The sequence below is a fragment of the Camelina sativa genome, chromosome 14, assembly GCF_000633955.1.
Source record: "Camelina sativa cultivar DH55 chromosome 14, Cs, whole genome shotgun sequence".
Taxonomy (NCBI): Eukaryota; Viridiplantae; Streptophyta; class Magnoliopsida; order Brassicales; family Brassicaceae; genus Camelina; species Camelina sativa.
The window spans coordinates 25,386,107-25,400,503 of NC_025698.1; the positions used below are offsets into that span (position 1 = coordinate 25,386,107).

The 14,397-nt window shown below is 30.6% G+C and overlaps 2 protein-coding genes across 6 annotated transcripts; one reads left to right on the forward strand and one right to left on the reverse strand.

The window, feature by feature from the left end:
• Positions 2,884-3,680, forward strand: LOC104742423. Of its 5 annotated transcripts, XR_760529.2 has the most exons (5): positions 2,884-3,039; positions 3,144-3,224; positions 3,319-3,368; positions 3,450-3,524; positions 3,611-3,680. XR_760529.2 is itself a non-coding variant. In XM_010463427.2 (4 exons), the coding sequence occupies exons 1-4, from the start codon at positions 2,935-2,937 to the stop codon at positions 3,674-3,676; spliced, it is 471 nt and encodes a 156-aa protein (XP_010461729.1). In that variant the 5' UTR covers positions 2,884-2,934; the 3' UTR covers positions 3,677-3,680. The 5 variants fall into 5 exon arrangements, 2 of the variants coding, with proteins under 2 accessions (XP_010461729.1, XP_010461731.1); XR_760530.2 differs by lacking the exon at positions 3,144-3,224; XM_010463427.2 differs by having other exon boundaries at positions 3,144-3,368.
• LOC104742424 (probable indole-3-pyruvate monooxygenase YUCCA10) lies at positions 5,261-7,484 on the reverse strand. Its single transcript, XM_010463430.2, has 4 exons — positions 6,876-7,484; positions 6,349-6,582; positions 5,647-5,772; positions 5,261-5,539 (listed from the first exon to the last, which is right to left on the reverse strand). Exons 1-4 carry the CDS (start codon positions 7,482-7,484, stop codon positions 5,360-5,362), a joined length of 1,149 nt encoding a protein of 382 aa, XP_010461732.1. The 3' UTR covers positions 5,261-5,359.

The window sequence follows — 14,397 nt, forward strand, 5'->3', positions numbered from 1 at the left end:
GGGGGGGGGGGGGGGGTATTGACCAAGGATTTTAAAAAATTTGGTGGATTTTCATTTCTGTGAGACTTTGAAGGATTTCCAACTATTTGATGGAGTTTTAGAAGATTTTTGTGACTTATTAATAAAATATTAATGATTATTTTATGAGATTTGTTAGAAGATTTTGTAGTATTTGGAAACGTTTGGGATTTTTGATGCTCAGCCTCGTCTTTTTAACAATTCTCTATTCACTTTTTGATGCTTAGGCTCGTCTTTAGTTTCTACCAATAGAAGAGGAATAAAAAATAATAAAAAGGTGTTTACACATTATGAAGAGAAGAACACAAATCATTGGTGGTGTTGCACGGCCAAGTACACAAAACATGTTAAATTAGGGTTTGATATGGGCTTCTAACTCAAAACCAATTGACAATGAGTGGGGAAACCCTAACTCTTTATATATTACTCAAGTCCTTTCACATCTATCAGATGAGGGATCTTTTATCCACACGCCCCCTCGAGATGATGGCTCTTCTAGCCATTAATGTCGACAGAATCCATCACGCCCCCTCGAGATAATATTATCTTTTTTTAGCTATCTCGATGGAATTGGGCCTTCCTTTTGGCCATCAATTAATAGGGTGATTGGACCTCTATCTGGGCCGGACTAATTAACGGGCCAACGTGTGTAGGCTCTGATACCATGTTAAATTAGGGTTTGATATGGGCTTCCAACTCAAAACCAATTGGCAATGAGTGGAGAGACCCTAACCTTTTATATATTACTCAAGTCCCTTCATATCTATCAGACGTGGAATCTTTTCTCCACACGCCCCCTCGAGAAGATAGCTCTTCTAGCCATTAGTCTCGACAGAATCCATCAAAACACGATGATTGCATTCACTCTTCTGTTAGCATATAAAGGGAAACCAAATCAGTTTATGAAATGGAATTCTCAAAGCTCATCTGCAGTTTCAGAGGATCAATTGGTATTTGAATATGAGGATTTGAAGAAGAAGTGTGGAAGATATGTAGTTGGTTGGAGAATCATAATTTGGGTTCAATCTGAAGTTGGAAAGAGAATCCCAGTTTTGGGATAGTGAAGAACTGTGGAAAATTATTTTATTTCTTTGTTCATTTTGCGACGAGAGTGATGATGAGAATATATCTTCCCTTCTTTGTGAACTCTTTTAAAATTTCTTCAAAATAACACCTTTTTTTTGTTGTCATCAGATAGAAACGAAGGAACAAAAGTTTGGAACAAGAATGGAAACAAAAGCTAAGAAAAATACTTATTAAGTTTAAAGGTGAGATTTATTCATTCCTATTTCTCAAATAAAAATATATCCAAAATCTTTCAAAATGAGTCTTTAGTAGTTTTTGAAAAATACTTATTAATTTTAAATAACATGATTTTTATAAATTCTTGATTAAATAACAAAGGATTGTGAATTATTTTGCATGATTTTATGTAAATACTAAATTCAATAACAAAGTAAATAACACCTGATTTTAGAAAAACTCCAAAAAAAATTAAAATCCTAGTGTCAATACCCCCTTTAGCCTATAGGGCTGGACCGGAAACCCAAAAGATGCCAGAGGAGAAAAAGAAAACCGAGCGATGGGCAAGATTTCTTCTGTTTCTTTTTTTTTTTTTTCTCTCAAGAGAAATATATTATCAAACAGGCCACGAATAACAATATATCCCATATCGAGATTACATAAGTTTTAAAGGTCCAACAGGCCCCAAAGGCAAACCGCCGACCGAAGAATAAAATCTTTATGGGATGACTCAGTTACCGTGACACAAAAACGCTGCCCTCTCATTTGACTTGCTCATTCTCTGGTTTGCTGGTACTGTGATAAGATGACTCTACTGGTGGCTAACCCTAATCGTAATCGTCGAAGAAGAAGATTGATGGAATCTAAGAAGACTATCTCGGGGGGGGGGGGAAAGAGGGTAAATGCCAACCGTTTTTCTGGTTCGATTGCAACTTGTTTGATTTATTTCTGGTTCACTTTGGTTCCTTCTCAACTATGGGTTTAACTAGCTTTTTTTCATTTTGGGCTTATATTCTGGGCTCGGGCTCTGTAAACATTTTCTATCTCCTTATTTTAATTTGAATATACTTTAAAAAAAAAAATCTTTATTTTGACTCCATCGATATCCACGTGTTAGAAGATCCGAGAAGAGATTCGTAATAGAAGATCATGTCATTGTAGTCAATGACAACCTTAAGGATGCAACCAAAAAAAATGCATATGAAAAGTGAAAAAGGATAAGACAAATCGAAAAGAAACAAAAACTGGGAGGCAGAGGAAGCGTGATGGAAGTATTTTTACATGACTTCTTCCCTCCACTTGGTAAAACAGGGAGCTTCAATACCATTGGACCTCCCGTAATAACAATCGATTCGACTGATCTTTAGGCCAAACATAATATTCCTCAACTAGGTACAGGACCCGTGCGTTGCACGGGAATATCCCTATTAAAATTTAATTTCATATAATTTGATGTTATATTTTAATTTCTTTAAGCTATACATTTTCACTTTTTGTTAATAGGCTACGTATTTTACCCCATATATGATCCCAAAGATCTGAATGTAAAAGAATATAAATCTTTAAATCACTTTGAATTTAGAAGAGCATATATTTCATTTTAAAAAAAAATTGTATTTCTAATTGGGTATCTGTTGTTGGATTTGGCAGCCTTAAATTTGACAAAGCCTATGTTATCAGTTTACATTCTAGATTTGATGTTGATATGTATTTGTGAAAAGGTTGAATCTGTAATTTTTGTTAATTTTTGTAAGAAACATTAGTTTATGATCATTTATCTTAACATGTTTTTTGTTATGATGATTAGATCAGATGAAGCATTTCTGATATTGGTTAGGCTTCTCAAATGTTTCTTCTAATTCTTTTATTGTAGATCCAAGATGGTTTTGAAGGATGGACAATTTTCACAACCAAATTTGTCTTCTTAATCTCATTTTTGAGTTTCAAGCCAACCATAGGAGAAGGTGGTATTATTTGCACATTGCCAAACAGTTGCAGGTGAGTTATCTTTTTCGATTTCCACTACTCATTAATCAGTTTGGTTGGCTAGCCCCATCAGTGACATTTCCACTACTCATTAAACATTGCTTAATGAGTGTCAGACACATTCATCAGTCAAAGCCCAACTCTCAAGTCTGCTTTCTCCCTATCAAGTGATGATATATTTTGCTATCTGGGAACAGGTTTATTCTCTTGATGAGAGAGGGATCTTCTTCAAAACAATGATTCTAAACAGATATCCTGATTGTGAATATATTTCATTTTACACTTTATCAGGTTTGGGGCTGAATGCTTCTACTACTGCTGCCAATCTATCTAAAGAGGAGGTTAGTTGGGTTTTCTTAGTTTATATACAAACTTCCAACATTGTTGTATTGGATCCAATGAGTTTATATACTGAAATGCAGGACCAGATGTTTGCCTCCTGTAGATTTTCTGAAGACAGTGCAGGCAATGAGCTCTTTGCATTGCTGCAAACATTGGTAAAATTATATTCTAGCACTGCAAATTCTAAATTCTTTTTATTTTCACTGCCACGGCTAACAAGGATTTTTTTTTCTTTTTGTAGAACGTGATGGAAGTATTACAACATGTGATACGAAATCATGGAAACGAAAAGAGTCAAAGCCTATAAAAAAACAAATCTATATTAGCCTTTAATGTCTCAGCTGATGCGATGTAAGTTTATCTTTCTTCTCACTTGCGATAGTATGTTGTGTCGTTAGTGAGGGCTTTCAATATCATCTATTGCTATGGCCAGCATGTGTTTCAGATAAACAGAATAAAATCTGGAAATCTGTTAATTGGTGCTCATGTGGTAAGTTTATCCATATTTTAGCATTGGCATCTTTCCATTTGATTTTGGAGAGATTGAGGATCTTAAACAGAGCCATTAACTTCTAATGCTCATACTATGAATTTACGATTCATACATAAAGTAGAGAGATGCTGGGTAATTTGTCTTCATAACTTTCATAATGAAAGTTTCATTTAGTTGGTCAGTTTGCGTTTACATATATATCATTTTCAATCTCAAGTAATATAGAAACACAAATATCTAACCATTATTTCTCTGTCTTTGTATTTAATGGATCGCATTTTTCCTAATAGGGAGTGAGACCATATGTGATGGGGCAGATCTTGGTTTTCTATATAATGGCCCTGAGAAAAGTTTTTTGGTCGTTTTCAAACGTATGAGACTGCTTGCCTTAGTGACTGCGTGAACACCGGTTTCTTCGTGGGTCACAGGCATATAAGGATAAGAAGAAGACGAAAGGATAGAAGAATCAGTAAGAGACATATCGAATCAATGAGATTAAGAAGAATTAGAGAAGAAGAAAGGAAGAGATAATGTGTCGGTTTTAGTTTTTTTTTTTTGGGTAAATAACCTTTATGTACTTTTTTGGTGACATTTTTCCTTTTTTAAGTAACCACCAAATTGGTTTCTCCATTATAATCTTCCTTTGGTAATATATGATTTTGAAATTAATAATAAATTGTGTGATAACAATTGACAAATTTTCCCAGCAATTTTATGAAAATGATGAATATTATACTTTATATAAGAATTTACTCTATATTTTAAACTATGTATATAAATTAAAGTTAAAAATTAGTGATAAATTAATAAAAATTAAATCTTGATAAATCAATATATTTTCTTGGTCCCAAAATTTTTTTATGGTTCTGCTTAAGAATCGGTAAAATAATAACTCTATAAATGAACTTTATACAAAATACACTTTTAAAAAATGATGAATAGGTTTTATACTTACCAAAAATGAGAGATGCTCTAGACAACATATTATATACACATATTTTTAATCAATTATTTAAAGTTTATAAAAGTAAACAATTAGTATAATTCATATAAAAAACTAACTTACTTTTATTATCATTGCACACATAAACTATATATATACTAAAGTGTTAGATTATTTATATATTAAACTAACAAAAATAGAAAGCCATTTATATTGTACTGATTTTATTGAAAAACTACAATATAATTAAAATACTACTATCTCTATAGTGAAAAAAAAAAAAAAAAACACTTCTCGACACGGTATACACATAAAACATAGAAGTTGGACACTACATAATATGTTAATGCAAAATACTGTACATTTACAAAATACAAAAATTAGTTACATATACATAGTTAATCTACCAAACAAAATACATTTTGTATTTATTTTAAACAAATTTAGGTCCGCGATACACCGCTGGTGAATATCTAGTGCTTCTTAATTATTTCTGTTTTTTTTTTGTTTTTCTTATCAAGTCTTACTATTTTGCCTTGTTATCCAATACAGCTTCAGTTTTTGATGGTAGCCAAGACCGAGCTGATGTCGTCGGCCACGGACACAGCATCCTCGGCGGCTCCGGCAATTCCTTTTCTTGAAAATCCAGCACAGTAAAGATTCTTCTCTCCTTTCCAATGCTTCGGCATGGGTGCTTTAGGGAATCCATCCTTCTTCATCACGTACTCATAGTCCTGTGTATTATTTCACAAGAACACACATCATTGTCATATTTATTGAACCGGGTTTATTTTGTTTTAACTAGATGATTTTGGGGTACTTATGTTATAAATTATATTACCTCTAACCAATTGCAGACCGAGCTTTTGTAACCAGTCGCAAACACAATTGCATCAAAATCTTGTTCATGTCCATTTTCGAACGTTAAGGTCTTGTCTTTGATGCTTCCAATCCCACCATTGATAACCTAATAAAATTGCATTATTAGTTAGTTAATAATGTTTCCATTTAATCAAATTTACCACATATATATCATTAAAAGTTTAGTAATCAAGAAGCTTTGAACTATGGAAGATGGAGTACAATAATAAATTCTATGAGATTTTATCATTATTAATTTGTGTGAAATCAGTAGGATATAAAAGTAACCAGATTTGGCCTGAAAAAAATGCTTTCAGTTTTCTGATATGAAAATAAATTAGAATTGTACAAAATAAAATTGCCATGGTTTGAAAAGTGAGGTTTCTGAACACCTAAAATTGAGGGTTTTTTTTTGTTTTTGTGTCGTTTGGAAATTGTATACAAATTAGCCTTTTCTTTCCTTCTAAAAACTGTTTTCATATACAACCAAATTTTTAAAGACTGACACTGTTTGACCAAAAATGAAAAATAGAACTGACATTTTCTTTGGACAAAAAAAAAACTGATACTTTTTTTTTGGACAAACAAAAAACTGATACTTTCTATGCATTAAAATATATTATAAGTAAGATATCAATAAAGGTGAAAGATGAAATTTAATGGACAAAAAGGGTATAGGTACCTTAATCTCGCCATCGCGGATCTTTTGGACAGTTCCGACATCAATAACAGGAGCTTTTCCGGTAAAGAGTTTAGTTGCGAAAGGACCTTGTTTTGGTTGGAAGAGTCCGTACTTGGAGAGATCTCCGTACGCAAGATTCGATATAGTCGTCACCATTGTGTCGACCATTGTCACCGGAACATACTTCAGAAATGACATCCCCAAGTGTATCACTTCTTTAGTCACCACGTGTCTCTGCAAAGATTTTAAGAGTGAAACCCTAATGTTATACATACACATACATATATTTAATGCTCAAATGCACAAATCATATCGTAACTTAATACAAATTCTTTTTTTCTTAAATGAAACAATTCTTATTGTACAAGCCAAGCCACTATCAAATTCTCGTATGATAATTTTAGATCTCAATAATCATAACAAGTTTTTGTTCATGAATTGACAACAACCACACATGCATGACAATCTTTAACTTTCAAGCGTTACAAATAGATAATTTAAAGACAAAACCAACATTAATTACTTACCGGAGTTCTAATGAGTATGGTCGTATTTGCTCCGAAGTTGCAAAGATCAAAACTAATCTCCATACCGGAGTTTCCACCACCGACCACAAGAACATTTTTGCCATTGAAGTCACGACCGGACTTGTACCCACTCGAATGCACAATCTCGCCGGGGAAAGTGTCAATCCCATTCACCATGGGAATATTCCCATCTCCGTTCTCCCCGGTCGCAACCACCAGAAACTCCGACCAATACACCTCGGTCTCTCCGGTCACCGTGTTTTCCGCCTCGACCCTCCACTTGTTGTTGGACTCATCGAACGTTGAGAGTTTCACGGTACGGTTGTACCTAGGCTTTATATCGAACCGGGCAACATAAGCGTCAAGGTAGTTGACGAAAAGATCTTTGGGCATAAAGGTTGGAACATCGCGGCCGTGTGGCATGAAAGGCAGCTCGCAAAACTCTTTGGCTAAGTGAAGTTTGAGACGATCGTAGGCTCGTTTCTTCCAAAGCGATGCATAGATGTCTTCTTTCTCGAGAATCACGTTTGGGACTAGGTGTTGGTTTAGACAAACAGATGTTGCTAAACCGGCTGGTCCAGCTCCAACAATCACCACGACGGTTTCCATATTGTTTGAAAGATTCTCTTTCTTGTGTTTAATTTGTGATTACTGTGAGTTCTTCATTCGATGGTGGTTTGATATTATTTATACAAGAGTATCAGGAAATGGGGATATGTATCAGTGAAAAAATGTTAGTTTTGGAAATGGATATATGTGTGTAGATATTTTCAAACATCAAAACGATAAAATTAAGACATCTTTACATCTTTTCACCATCTGTTAGCCAATGGTGAATGGTATTTAAGAGGGCAAGATTTTGTTTGCTATTTTGGAGCTATTTTAGTTAAGTGGTGCACATCAACAAGTCTTGGGGTTAGCATATACAGATCACCACAATTTTGAAACACATTAGGTTAAAAAAACGTAACTATATATGACGTTACATGAAATATGATCCACGTGGTTACTTCGAATGGGTGAATTGACAGAGAGGATGTATGGTCATATATTTCTGTTTTATATAAATTGTTGATTCATTTGACTAATGTATTAGTATTTGCCTATTTGCTATGTTATAAAAAAATACTAAAATTGCTTAAGATGATAAAATTTGTTAGTATAATTTATCAGATTGTGGCATGTGTCAAAAAGTGTCAACATGTTATTATTATTTCTTTCTATAGAATTAAAACTACTAAGTACGTAATATACAAATATATTGAAAATAGCTAGCTAAATGATAAATTAACCATCTATATATATTTACTTTTATAGACAAATGCATAAGTACTTTGTCTTATTAACTATACAATTTTAAAAATGTAGAGTCAATTTTTATAAAATAAGTGCAATCATCTTTTTTAAAAAATATTGTGATAATATATACTACATTATTAATATATACATTGTGACATTTTTCCTCCATTTTCTTTTTGTGAAGAAACTGATATATATTCTTTGTATCTAATTTTTTTTATGACAGATATATTCATTAAATAAACTAATCAATATTTCTAAATTGGAGTGACACATGTTATCTAATTCCTTATATATATCACTCTGTACTCATCTAATTTTTGGAACTTTGTAAAGTATATATTTTTCTCAATGAATTGAAATATTGAATAATCAAAGTCTAAATTCATAAAGCTTTCAAAATTGAAGTGACACATATTTTTAACCACAAACAAAGTGACACATGCTGATTTACTAGATACATTGTAATTATATTCATCTACTAGTGATCTATTTTTTTTCAAGTATCCAATAAGGTTTATTCATTATTTCAAAACAAATTAACGTTGAACACTATTTAGCGTTGAATATTAAAGCATTGTTTTTTGTTTTTATGAGTTAAAACAATTTTTTTTTTGTAATTTACACATTTTCTATTATAATGCTTTTCAATATTTAATTTTATTTGTTTTGTATTTCTTTTAAGTTACATACTATCGTGAATTCGATAATCTTAATTGTCATATGAATCTTTTGTCACCTCTACCAAAAAGATAAATAATACTCTCTTAATTTTACAATGAGTGTCATTCTCACACATTTCATCCAAATTAAAAAATAAATGATTGATCATTGAAATTTAATAAAAATGAGCTTTGAGTTAAGAGTAAAATAGGAAACTAGGTGTAAATTTTTTGTTGCAAATATAGAATGAAATTCTTTGTACAACAAATAAAAATATCTAAGAATGTCATTCTTGATGAAACAAAGGGAGTATTATCAAAAAGCTTATTCATATATAATCAAAAATAAAATAAAGATGTCAAATAACTACAATGTAAAACTTCTTAATATTGAAGGGCAAGTGTTCCCTTTTAGATTTAAAATTCTTTTTCAAATATCCAAATACAAAGTTACATATGATCATAGATTTTGTGATCTTATGTCTCATGATTTTTTTGTCGCATTAACCAAATGATAGATAATATTTTCAAAAATGCATTCATGTAATAACGACAATAAAATAAAGACAGGTCGACAATGTAAAAATTCATATTATTAAAGGGCAAGTGTTTTCTTTTAGGTTTAATTTTCTTATGTCTAAACATCCAAATACAATATTTCGAAAAGTAATAAGATAGTAGATTCAGTGATCTTAATGTTTTATGATTTTTTTTTTGTCGCGTTGACCAAATAATAAATAAGATTGTTAAAAACACCTTCATGTAATAACGACAATAAACTAAAGACAAGGCAAATAACGACAATAAAAAAAATTTAATATTAAAAGTTAAGTGTTCTTTTTAGGTTTAAATATTTTTTGTCGAAATATCCAAATGCAATTTTTACGGAAAGTTACATGTAATTGTAGATTTTGTGATTTGTTGCATGATTTTTTTTTCGAGTTAGACAAAATGTTAGATAATATTTTCAAAAAGAAATTCATGTACTAGCTGTTAGGCATAATTTTAATCATATAAATTATAATAGATATATTTTATTATATTTATGATATATTCAATAAAGAATAGAGAATTATGCATTCTCTAGAACATTGAGTCAATACCGGCTGTAACGGTGAACATTGAGTTAATACCGACCGTAACAGTAAGCATCAAGTCAATATGGACCGTAACGACACGGATGAGACTGATCACACCAAGGAATGTTTTGGTTGCTTTTGGCGGACATCGGATTAGCAGGTATATAATTGTCGGGATGTCCCTCAAGCCGATACGGGCCGACACAATAATTAACGAGTCAATACGGGCTGTAATTGGACTTTGTGACCGACTCAGATTTGCTACGACATTATCAAGAGACTATTTGACTCAATATCGTGGAGAGAATATTCAGAACGACCTTATCTCATGAAAAGATGGTTACTCAAACCCAAATCCCATGAGTATTAGGGTAAAGGGACTTTCCTATAAATAAGGAGCGATTTTGACATGATAGGGGAGAAAAATCGAAGCCAGAATAAGAGACCTAAAACATAGCCACACGACTCAATTCCAAAGCACAGCTAGGGTTCCTAAATTGACTTGTTGTGTCTTAAATTCTTGTATTTGAGCTTAATACTTTGATCAATTAAAACGATTATTCAACATCTATTTCTTGTTCCATAGTCTTTAAACGAATCAATTATTTTTGCCCAAACACTAGTAACAATAAACTAAAAACATGCCAAATAGCGAATATATATATTTTTAATATTAAAGTGCAAGTGTCCATCTTTAGACTTCAAATTCTTATTGAAATATCTAAATGCAATTTTTACAGAATGTTACATATGAATATGATCGTAGATTCAGTGATCTTATATATGTCGCATGATTTTTTTAGCGTTGACCAAGTGGTAAATAATATTGTTAACAAACACATTAACTTAAAAATGACGATACAACAAAAACACATGAAATCTGCTCTGAAAAGCAAAACTAACTTAATACGTTTAAAATACATGAAACTGAGAATGGCATCGAAAATCAAATAATTAATTAGCAAAATTACATGAAATCTGCTCTGAAAAGGAACAATAAACCAAACCTACTGAAACTGAGAATTACCTCTTTTTTTTTTTTGTTGGAAACCCTTTTTTTTTTTTTGTGTAGGTGAAAGCTTTAAATATGTAGAAATCGCTAAAGAGATTCTCGAGGACCCAACCTTCTTCGATCACATTGGCTAATACTGTTTCTCAAAAATGGCTTTCACTTATGGAAAATGCATGAGAATTGTATACATAATATATATCTTAACATTTGCCATTTTTACAAGTCGGGTCAAAATTGATATATAACCCGATTTAATGATTCGGATCTTCATGAATTATGGTAGTTTTTTATATATATAGTCATTCATCGATATCCTAATATTTATTATTTCTACCATTAACAATCAATATGATAATAATAAATATCTAAATATTTATCGATATTCTAATCATTTAATCCGAAAGAATAACTTAAGAACCAAAATAAAATAATATATATTAAAATTTAAGGAATTAACTATTCAGTTATTTATAATAAAATATAAACTTACAATTGTTTCAAATTCAACACATATTTATTTAATAACTAATATGTATATGTCTAACTTAAAAGGAGGAGCTGACCAGAAGGAACATTAAAATTAATAACTACATATTTATTTACTCGCTTTTGAATTAAATATTTCAACACATTTTTTTTTAATAACTAATAGCATATAAGAGTTTTTAATAACTAACTAGGTACTGACCCACGGTCTATCGTAGGTTGAATTTTCATTTGATGTAAATTTGTAATATATTTTGTTATTATTTTATTTTTAATAGTTTGAGATTATAAATTATGTTTGCTTATATAATAATTTTTATATTTTTAAAATGTTTTTTACAGAATTTAGATAATGTTGTTTTGAATTAAAAATTTGTTGTTGTGTTTGGGTAGCTTTAAAATTACCATTATATTAATGACATTATTTGTATGTAGTTGGCGTGACTGTCAAGAGAGATATTTTAATGGAAAACTTTTGTCAATAAAACATTAGCATTAAAATTGTTTAAATTTTTGTTAATATCACTCAATCCTTGTGATGATTCTGAAATACGTAAAAAGATGTAACATGTAAAAAGAGATTATTAGTATAATTTTATTATTGGTGAAGGATTTTTTCGAAAAATATAGAGGATATTATTTTCTGTCTATGGGATAAATAAACATTTGGTAAATATGTATGATACGATAAGGGGGATCAACGTGATATTTTTTTACTTTCTCTAGCTGAACTGATATTATAATTTGTTTTCTTTTCTGTTAAGGGGATAATATTCGGTTATATCATTACAAAATCTAACTTGTTTAACGGAAGTGATTTTTTTTGAATACCCATGTAACATTAATCTGTTTAGTTAGATGACTAATTATCTTTTTTACCGATTCTATCATTTTCTTAACTATTTCTAATGGCATTTTGATGTAATTTTTTATATTTTAAAGGTTAGATTTATTTTTGTACTTCTCAATTAATATAGTAGGATATATGTATACCATTTTGCATAGGTCTTAATCTTTCCTCATCAAGTATCTAGTTTCATCCTTAGAAATTAAGGTTTCTGATTTCTTTTATCCGTAAATCTTGCTAGAAATGGAATAAGGAAGCAATTGAGTGTCTCATAGATGACAATTCTGGAGAAGATTCAGATTTTAGAAAGACATGCCCTAAGCTGGTGCGACCCGTGGAAGAATGCAAAAATAAGCACCATGTCTTGCGACAAAAATGGGAGTGTAAACAGATGAAAATTGAAATGGTCTTTTACAATCAAACACCGTGTGCGGATCTTCAATTTTGAGAGACCATTCGAGAACTAAAAAAGAAGTATCGTGTCACTATATCCGTCGGAAGTTCTCAGTATATCGAATATCGTTTGATTGTATTATCGGCATCTGAGATTCTGGGGGACTCCTCTGCTATCAAGAAAGTTGTTGATGTTTTGCTTCTCTTGTGCACAAGAGTATCTGGGGGTACATAATGTGAAACTAAATTTGGAGAAATCCTTTGATAGTCTTCTGGATGAAGAAGAATTTCAACGCCTCATTGGCTTACGTATCAGCACCCACCGCTGGAGATCTTATGATTAAGGTAAAGTAAATATACGATTTCCTTTAAACGAGTGTCATTCTCACACATTTCATCCAAATTAAGAAATAAATGATTGATAATTGAAATTTAATAAAAATGAGCTTTGAGTTAAGAGTTAAATAGGAAACTAGGTGTAAATTTTTTGTTGAAAATATAGAATGACATTCTTCGTACAACAAATAAAAATATCTAAGAATGTCATTCTTGATGAAACAAAGGGAGTATTATCAAAAAACTTATTCATATAGAATCAAAAAGAAAATAAAGATGTCAAATAACTACAATGCAAAACTTCTTAATATTGAAGGGCAAGTGTTCCCTTTTAAATTTAAAATTCTTTTTCAAATATCCAAATGCAAAGTTACATATGATCATAGATTTTGTGATCTTATGTCTCATGATTTTTTTTGTCACATTAACCAAATGATAGATAATATTTTCAAAAATGCATTCATGTAATAATGACAATAAACAAAAGATAGGTCGACAATGTAAAAATCCATAATATGAAAGGACAAGTGTTTCTTTTTAGGTTTAATTTTCTTATGTCGAAACATCCAAATACAATATTTTGAAAAGTAATAAGATAGTAGATTCGGTGATCTTAATATCTTATGATTTTTTTTTTTGTCATTTTGACTAAATAATAAATAAGATTGGTTAAAAACACATTTATGTAATAACGATAATAAATTAAAGACAAGACAAATAACAACAATAAAAACTTTTAATATTAAAAGTTAAGTGTTATTTTTAGGTTTAAATACTTTTTGTCGAAATATCCAAATGCAGTTTTTAAGGAAAGTTACATGTAATTGTAGATTTGGTGATTTGTTGCATGATTTTTTTTTTCGAGTTATACAAAATGTTAGGTAATATTTTCAAAAAGAAATTCATGTACTACTAGCAACAATAAACTAAAATAACTTAAAAACCAAAATTAAATAATATATATTAAAATTTAAGGAATTAACTATTCAGTTATTTTTAATAAAATATAAACTTACAATTGTTTCAAATTCAACACATATTTATTTAATAACTAATACTGTAAATATTTGCAAAATACAATAAAATATATAAACACTTTAATATTATATAAGAAACAACAAATATCAATTATTTATTCAAAATATTAGCCCGTCGTCCTAGGCCAACCTTTAAAAATTGGCACTCAAACAATCACTCGCATTCGCAAATCGCAATGGTGCATGTTCTGCGACGTGGATAGTGGAACATTGTAGATAAACCTTTTTTTTGTGTGTGTGTCAAACACATTGTAGATAAACCTATACCCATTGGGCCTGTTGAGCTACGTAGGGCCCATAAGTTTTGATTTGCTTCTCTTCCAAACCGGACCGGTTTAAGGAATTTAGGAATTAGAAATTAAGATCCTTGA

Coding starts and splice junctions, on each gene's coding strand:
- LOC104742423 (XM_010463427.2), top strand. CDS start 2,935: ATGGACAATTTTCACAACCAAATTTGTCTTCTTAATCTCATTTTTGAG. Junction 3,369..3,449: donor CCAATCTATCTAAAGAGGAG/GTTAGTTGGGTT, acceptor ACTGAAATGCAG/GACCAGATGTTTGCCTCCTG. Junction 3,525..3,610: donor TTGCATTGCTGCAAACATTG/GTAAAATTATAT, acceptor TTCTTTTTGTAG/AACGTGATGGAAGTATTACA.
- LOC104742424 (XM_010463430.2), bottom strand. CDS start 7,484: ATGGAAACCGTCGTGGTGATTGTTGGAGCTGGACCAGCCGGTTTAGCA. Junction 5,773..6,348: donor TCCGCGATGGCGAGATTAAG/GTACCTATACCC, acceptor CAATTTTATTAG/GTTATCAATGGTGGGATTGG. Junction 5,540..5,646: donor CGGTCTGCAATTGGTTAGAG/GTAATATAATTT, acceptor AATAATACACAG/GACTATGAGTACGTGATGAA.